This window comes from Nanorana parkeri, unplaced genomic scaffold, assembly GCF_000935625.1.
Source record: "Nanorana parkeri isolate BGI_ZX_2015 unplaced genomic scaffold, ASM93562v1 scaffold97, whole genome shotgun sequence".
In the NCBI taxonomy this organism is placed as follows: domain Eukaryota; kingdom Metazoa; phylum Chordata; class Amphibia; order Anura; family Dicroglossidae; genus Nanorana; species Nanorana parkeri.
Genome location: NW_017306365.1, coordinates 562,133 through 570,562, shown reverse-complemented (window position 1 = coordinate 570,562; position 8,430 = coordinate 562,133). Strand labels below are relative to the sequence as shown.

The 8,430-nt window shown below is 42.3% G+C and overlaps 1 protein-coding gene across 3 annotated transcripts in view; it reads right to left on the bottom strand.

Annotated features, from left to right (window-relative positions):
* PKM (pyruvate kinase, muscle) overlaps positions 1-8,430 on the bottom strand; it is a 27,045-nt gene that overhangs the window by 11,623 nt on the left and 6,992 nt on the right. For 2 of the 3 annotated variants that reach the window (XM_018552803.1, XM_018552802.1), the window contains exons 2-7: positions 7,677-7,839; positions 5,496-5,587; positions 2,796-2,927; positions 2,417-2,603; positions 1,403-1,673; positions 13-163 (exon numbers count right to left, since the gene is read on the bottom strand). In XM_018552803.1, coding sequence (XP_018408305.1) covers positions 13-163; positions 1,403-1,673; positions 2,417-2,603; positions 2,796-2,927; positions 5,496-5,587; positions 7,677-7,833 — 990 coding nt within the window. In that variant the 5' untranslated portion in view covers positions 7,834-7,839. The remainder of the gene's footprint in view (positions 1-12; positions 164-1,402; positions 1,674-2,416; positions 2,604-2,795; positions 2,928-5,495; positions 5,588-7,676; positions 7,840-8,430) is intronic. The other variant, XM_018552801.1, reaches the window with a different exon arrangement.

Here is an 8,430-nt window from a genome sequence, read left to right as displayed (position 1 = left end):
TAGGAATGCTACCTGTGTTGCACATATCACAGGCTTCCCTGCACGGTTACAGCGACCAATCATCATCTTCTGGGCAAGGAAGACTTTCTCTGCCGGGATCTCAATACCAAGGTCACCACGGGCCACCATGATACCATCACTGGCGTCTAGAATTTCATCAAATCTAAAGAGATGTGCAAGGGCACAATTTAGCAGTTTACACAACATTAAGATATGAACAGCAAGATCATTTCATCATTAAAAAAAACAACTTCTAAAAATTTAAAGAGAAACTCAGGGGAAAAAAAATGACAACAACTTAACTGTTATGCCCACAAGATCTCTAGCTGCCATCACCACTTGGCCTTCTTCCAGGTTTGGCTTCTTTGGCCACCTTGATTGGCCTGTCTTGCATAACAGCCCGGCCCAGCACCCAGAATGCCGGGATATTATACCGAGCTGTTTTTGTGCAGCTGCCATCTAAAGAAGTGTGCAAGCAGGCAGGCGAAAAGCTTTTACTGCAGAAGAGATATAGTATCTCTCTTCTATAAAAAAAAAATCATTACTACAATTTATTTTAAAATTCCAGGTCAACTTTAACTACCTCCAGGCCGGCCATTGTATAAAAACGGCCGGCTGGGTGCTCTCTAGATCTGAGCGGGGTCTTTTGACGTCCGCTCAGACACGCACGCGAGTGGGAATTGTCCGATATTTAAAAACAGGCAGCGATGCCTGTTAACATACAAGCGGTCCGCCGGCTCATCGCATGTATGGGGAAAGGATCGGTGTGTGTGTCCCCTCCGCTGTCCCCGGGCTCCGCTGTGCCCGGTGCAAGCCCGGGATCAGCATGGGGCCTGTGTCACAGGGGATTAGAGGGAGATCGTTACACGAGCTCCCTCCGGTCCCCGCTTGCGGAATAAATGTCAGTCAAAGTATCGCAGCGCTGAACACTGAAAAATGGCCTGGCCAGGAAGGGGGTCTAAACACCTGGTCTTCAAGCAGTTAAAAAGGAAAAAAAAACAAGTTTTTTTTATCCTTAGGCCACAACTACAGTGTTTGCAGTGATGGAGTTGTGCACTATTCAGTTGGGCTGCTTGTCCAACATGACATCTTGATTGCACTAAATCATCACTGTCGTCTACAATGTACCGCAGAGTTTGTACTGTCTGCTGCCAATCATTTTCCAACATCGCAATTTAAGAACTAAAATGGATGCAGTTAATAAATCAATGTGTACTGCTAGCGGTCTTCTTGTTGACAATACTGATGGTGTATCCTGAACAACAGCTGACCCACATCTATCAAGATGCAAGTACAGGCACCCTAAATAAAGGCAAGCATGTTTACCACAAAAAGGGTACAGATTTAAATCTTTATTCTTCACCTTCGCTACAGTAGCCATCTATTCACCCCTCATTCCTACCTGCGTACTCCTTCATGGTTCTCAATCTTGCTGATAATTTTGATATTCTTTCCTTTCTCCCCGAGAACTTGTCTTACAGCATGCACATCAGCTGCCTTGCGAATGAAGGAAGCAAACACCATGTCCACTCCCTGTGCTACTCCAAACTGAAGGTCCTGAACGTCTTTTGCAGACACAGCAGGCAAGTCTACAGCAGCCCCTGGAAGGTTTACTCCCTTCTTGCTGCCCAGGGATCCACCATTTTCCACCTCTGTGATACAGTAGTCTGGGCCTAGAAAAAGAAGGCAATACAAAAACATTAAGAGAACACCATAAACCAACATGGAGGACAAACCCCCATAGCTGATGTCAACATTGTCCCATTCTTAATCCTTCCACTGGTATCTTTCGTCACACTAGGCATTTGTTTATTTGCACAATATTGTGTACACCAACTGTCCTCAACCAGAATTCCTCCAGACGTAGCTAGCGGTTCCTTGACACAGTGTGAGCAGTGGCAGATGTACTGCCTGTCTGAGTTAGTTCCAGCAACACTGTCACTCGGCAGAGCCAGAAGTGTGGGAGCAGTGGAGCCTCTTCTCTTTCGAACCACTGACCTTAATTATCTTTTTAGATGGGGGGGAGGGCTTTCTCCCAATGGCCACCAATGTAAAGGGAATACTACACAGACTACCACAATTTTCACTATCTGCGTTTCTTTACTGACATTTATAATCATTCATTTAAAACACTTTTTTATGTAGAGCAGGAAATAAATCTGCTCTGTTTATTATATACATAGTCTACATTCTTTAGTTTATTTACTGTTACATCTACAAGGTATTGATCACACCACTGTACCATATTGTACACTAAGCTTGTGCTCATAAGATCTGGCTACATATTCACGGGTGCTTTATCTGCTTGATATAGCGGGCGAACGGTCATTAAAAATATATAACATTTTACTTCATCTACATGACAAGATTTAAAATCAGATTATTTGTCGTGAAGCCATCAAGATGATCTACTAACCAATCTCCTTAACCTGCAGGGAAATGAGACCATCATCTATATAGATCTTGCTTCCATGCTCTACCACCTTGGTAAGATTCTTGTAATCAACCCAAAGCACACTGTCGTCACATTTTTCCTGGAAAGCATCATCTAGGGTCACCTTCAGAGATGCACCTTTCTTCAGTTCTACTTCAGCTGTGCCACTCTAAAAAAAACAAACCAAAAACAGTGTAAACAAAGCAAACGAATTGGGAGTTTGACACACCATTCAAGATACACAAAGTAAAACACAGTATTTGTCTAAATATAGTATTAGGGATCATTTCCACTTGTAGAGACACACTATCACTACAACAGCGTATTTTCTCTTCAGCTAAGGTAGATTTTCAGTACTTACACCTTTGATGAGACCTGTGCGAATTTCTGGTCCCTTGGTGTCCAATGCAACAGCCACGGGTCTGTAGAGGATGGGGTTAGAAGCAAAGCTTTCGGTAGCGTCACGGACATTTTTGATGGTATCAGCATGGTACTAGAAAATAATAATTTAAAAAATGCAGAAGTATTAATATCTATACAATGTAGCTCTACATTTGTTTCTAAAGTAAGCGCAACAAGTTTTCAAGATAGGCAATTTAGGCCTATAAAAATTCCCCTGTGCTGGGAAGGATAGTGGAAGATAGTGGGGCTTTTCCCTGTAGTGCTTAGAAATTAGACTTTTGTTGGTTCGCTGGGGGATAATACAGTAATACCTTGGTTTACGACAGGGGTGCCCACAATTTTTGTGTTAAGATCTACTTTTCAAATGACGACCTACATGAGATCTACCAACGGAAAACAAAAACTCCCTCGCTCTCCTGGCTGTCTCTACTTGCTCTCACTCCTGGCTGTCTCTCCTCGCGCTCCCTCCCCTGGCTGTCTCTCCTCGCGCTCCCTCCCCTGGCTGTCTCTCCTCGCGCTCCCTCCCCTGGCTGTCTCTCCTCGCGCTCCCTCCCCGGGCTGTCTCTCCTCGCGCTCCCTCCCCTGGCTGTCTCTCCTAGGTAATCATGTGTGCACAGCTAAATAAATATACCAAAATTGAATAAAGGAGCCGCCATTCAAACCCTTCGTGATCTACCAGCATCAGCTTTGAGAGCACTGGTAGATCACAATCTACCTAATGGGCACCCCTGGTTTACAAGCTCAATTTGTTCCGATAGAGTACCGTAAAAGAATACCGTAAAAGAATACCAAATATAAAAGAGAAAGAAACCAATTACAGGTACCTTCGTGGTTGGTGTGAGGGAGACGAGAGAGAGAGGAGGATTATTATGTAGGACGACTTTCACTATCACTTAGGCCCCATTCACACCTAGGCGTATTGTAATATGCGCATCTGTCGCGCAACCGTCACGTGTTTTTTTTACCGCGATTCGCGGTAAAAAAGTCGAGCGACCATCGCGCGATTCCAAAGGCTACTTGGCTGTATCCCAATGGAAAACGCCCTACAAAACGGCCCAAAGTAGTCCCGGGACCTTTTCAGGCGTGGGCCGTTTTGTAGGGCGTTAGGGACGGGCGGAAATACGCCTAGGTGGGAACGAGGGCATTGACTACAATGCAATTTATATTTTTGGCCGTTTTGTAGAGGGTTCGTCGGGCGTAGGACGCGCTACAAATCGGTCAGGTGTGAACGGGGCCTAAAGGAATAACTGCTATCTCTTGGCTCAATGGAATCTTTTTCATTTCATGAAACTTTAACAAGGAATCTATCCAATGACACTTGCTGTTGCCTCATTGGAGGATTTTTGCGGAAATGTGACATTGCATTGTCGTTAAACAGATTCATCGCTCGCACTGCTACAGCCTTATTCGGTTGGTGCTTTTCTACAACCTGCTTGTATTGCAAGACATCGCTCGTATAGCAAGGCAACGTTTTTCAGAAATGTTTGCTCGTCTTGCAAAACAAGGTACTTGTAAACCAAGGTATTACTGTATCAGTACTAAGGAGAGTTGAAGACGGTACAAGAAGGCATACCTACAGATTGAAATAGACACTTTGAGGCTGCCAGCTGCATAGCACAGAGTACGCCCAACCATTACTGTACACATGCCAAGACTTTAGCTTAAGTCATGCCTGTGCAAGAATGAAAATGTTCTTAAATGCCACAAAAGGTCGCTGCAATCTGTATGCATGCATTCATACGGGATACGATCACCACTCATGTGCTACAAGGATGTGCTCCTCAGAAGAGATGGACATTTGAAGGACAAAAAGCTATAGCAAGTTAGCGGTCATTATATTCTCAAATCAGTAACAGATATTTGGTAGGGCTCAGACTAAATGTTCTTTTCTAGGGACATCACAGTAATTCTGCCAGAGATAGTATGCTAGGGAGAGATCTTGTGCATAAACATCAGAAATCTTATTTTATTTGCTTACTGTATTGGTAATGTCGTGCAATTTGCACAAACTGGGTTGCTTAGCACCAAGAATGGAAAACAAAACCCATGTAATTTTTACTGCCGTGAGTAATGTGGAATTGTCTAGAATGACTCAGAAAGCATCTCATTTTGTCTGCTAGCTAATAAAACAAGGCTCACTTTCCAGATGATGGATACAGTTTAAACAGGTTATATTTTGGGAAAATCACTGAAAAGTATGACTTTCTGGTAAAATGAATAATTGAGAGTAGTCTCAAAAACATTCGTACATAAAAATGTATTGTGACCCAGTCCTTTCGGTGGACAGTCCATGCACTAAACAAAATATTCATTACAAGCATAAAACATAAAAGACATTTCAAGCTCCACAAACCACAACCCCCCAGCATTTACTATATGTGCAGGATAACATCCCACAACAAAAAGAAACACATACAAAAATACATGAAGAATAAGCTGGCACTCCTACTGACAAAACGTAGGAAAGTCCAAATATGCTTAATATGATCACAGGAATCACTACAAAAGCTTTTTAAAATGTAATGGGAAGATGGCAGAATGAGCGTGCTAACCACATAGCTGGAGAAAATACTATTTTTATAGCAAACAGCTGCAGGGAGCAGATTAGATTTCCGCAGTGACCTTCTACTCTACAGCCGGAGAGGGAATAACTCCTCACCTCATGGGACCCATGGGAAAAGTTCATACGAGCGACGTTCATCCCAGATTTTATCATTTCTTTTAGCGTTTCCACTGAGCGAGATGCTGGGCCTAGTAAAGAAGAAAAAAAAAAGAAAAAAAAAATCGTGAAAAGTTTTGCAATGATCTTTATCAGAAGTGTGATACACAAAAACAGAACAGTGAGATTAGGATATTCTCTGCCTGAGAGCTTTCATTGTGTAACATTACAGTGAAAATGGAGTGCAGAGAACAAATTTCGCTCACAGGATTAAATGAACACACCTTGTTTATGAAAGCATCTGGGAGAAGAATTGTCTCACCAAATAAGCCACAATAAAACTTGCGCTCCAAGTATTTTTCTTATGCAGGTTGAGACAGTTTTTGCCTCTAATAACTTAAAGTGATTCTGAACAGAGAGAAATAAAAGGAGCTTCCACTGCCAACTTGGTTTTTGGAAGTGGATCCTCCAGAACGGTCAGTCTGATCCTGGCTTCAGTACTTCGTAAGTCATTGAGCTCCCATCCGAATATAATGCTACTACATTAGGGCCAGCTCCAACAGTCTACAACGCTACCAGTCCTATTATATTCTAATGCTACCTTAGCACCAGCTTCATCAGTCTCCAATGCTACCACTACACTGCCAGTCTCTTTAACTGGTTTCAAGTAGGTTCCAGGGCAGCAATCCACTATGCAGTAAAACTGGGACTAGGATAACATCTGTAGTCTTCACCTTTAAAAATGAAGTCAGCAAAGCCGGCTTTAACAGGTTTCCTGATACACAAACCTGATTTACCTAAAAGGTTTCTTAGGTAAAAGCAGTTGACTTAAAATGCCTGGGTTAGTCTTCAAATCGATCCCTGTTTTCCTATAGCCTAGACCAAGGGAGTAAATACACAGCTACCTCGTCATGTATCACTTCCCCCTCCTCTTAGATTTGTAAGCCCTCAGGGGCAGGGCAGTCCTTACCATCTTGTCTTGAATTGTATTGTGATTGTAATGTCGTCCTTATATTGTAAAGCGCTGCGCAAACTGTTGGCGCTATATAAATACTATGTAATAATAATAATCTATAAAGTACAGGGAGGCTTCCTGTGTTCTATCGAGTTGAGGAAGGCTTACAAAGATGATAGCAGCACTGATGAGGATCAAAGGCGGTTGGCTTACTGGTGACATTGAAAATGTTGCCTAGGTACAATTTTAAAAGTAATCCAACAATCCCATGGCTGATAACTTTAGTTTTCTAGGTAGGATGAAAGTCAGCCAATCAGGTTCATGATTACTAAAATGAAATGATTGCAGTATCTGACTAAACGTAGTGTAGTATAGTATAGTGTAGTTTAGTGTAGGGCAACCAACCACTGCCATGTTGTGTTGACCCCATGCTGCACTTCAGGCATTCAATAGGTAGCAATTATGTGGAGGTGCAGTAAAGCCAGCATCTACACAACCGAATCTTAGATGGAAAAGATGCCAAGTGCTACAGACAATTCAATTCAGTTATATGCAGAATGAGCATACTGCATTATTACTCAATTTCAGTCCTATAGGACCGTTCACAGTTTAAACCAAGTATACTAGTTTTCACCTATGTTCTCCAGAGATCTGCAAAACATTGGGGACTGGTCTGGGAAATGCTGGGGTAGTGAACTGCTCTTTATTCACAAAAACTGTGGTAGGCCTCAGTGAACTGGCAAAAGTAAATCTCTGCAGATTGCTTTTCACTTCAACATTGTCCATTTTTACTTTAGATTGGGTTTGAAGCATGAAATGTGTATGCATTCTTAGCAAGTTCAGTGTGAACAAGCACTTTTCCACTCTGCATGTTATGCTGCTCTATATATACCCGTTTAGTACAATGTAGTGACAGCAGTCACAATGCACTCTCAGAAAGCACACAATTCTTAAGGCGATCAGAGGCTGTCGCCCCAGCAACATTTTAGCTCAATTCTACCCATCCCCATAAAATTCCAACCTGGCAAATGTGGAAAGCAACATTCACATTCTAAAGGAGCCCTGATGCTTTGCTGAAACAGAAGATGTCAGCACTGTTGGACCTTCTAAGCAAAGGCAAATTGACTTATAAAAGTTGCCTAAACTTTTCTACAAAAACCAAATCAAAAGCTAGTATTCCGCGGGAGCTCATGCATTACTTGCCTAGGTTCCAAACACATACATACCAATAGTGCAGATAATGCCTGTGTTGCGTGCCACTATGGGCTCAGAGTCTATGTCCAAACGGCACATGTGTTCCAAGAAGGTGTCTGCCATAGCTGCATGCAGCTGCTGTGTCTGGATGAAGGCACTACCAGCATCAGATACTGGACACTTCGACATGGTGAACTGTATGGAAAGGAATAGAAATCTGTTTCAATACCAAACTTTGTTCTCACTTCTGCATCAATACATATCAGGTTGTAATAGGAAATACAATGCAATAGGGCTAATCAATTCCAATTACCGATGAACTCAAAAAATGCTCTAGAACTGGGCCCCTTGTGTAATAAGACAGGTTGGCCCACATGTTTATGCTTTGCAAACATTGAAATACAATGGTGCATACATATTCAATGTATGGCAGCACTGCAATACTATATTACCTTACACTCTCAAGCATTCCATTGTCATTAAAACAACTAGAGAGACTTTTCTGTAACCAGAATAATTCCAGGTACAGTAAATGTCTGCTTCAACTCCTGCATCCTGTTTTCAGGATACATTTCTTTTGTAATTCTTATCCTTTTAGTATCCTTGCCCATTTTTTTCCTGTCTTCTTTTACATCTAAACATTCATACCTTTGCGAATATTGTATTTCTAATGTTCCTTTTGCACTTGTGTGTCGTTAATAGGGCAGCCCTATGCACATCAATTGCATCACAGAAGCCACTCCTTCCAAGACCTCAAGCTTCCCAAGCCCCCTCATCACCCCCCCC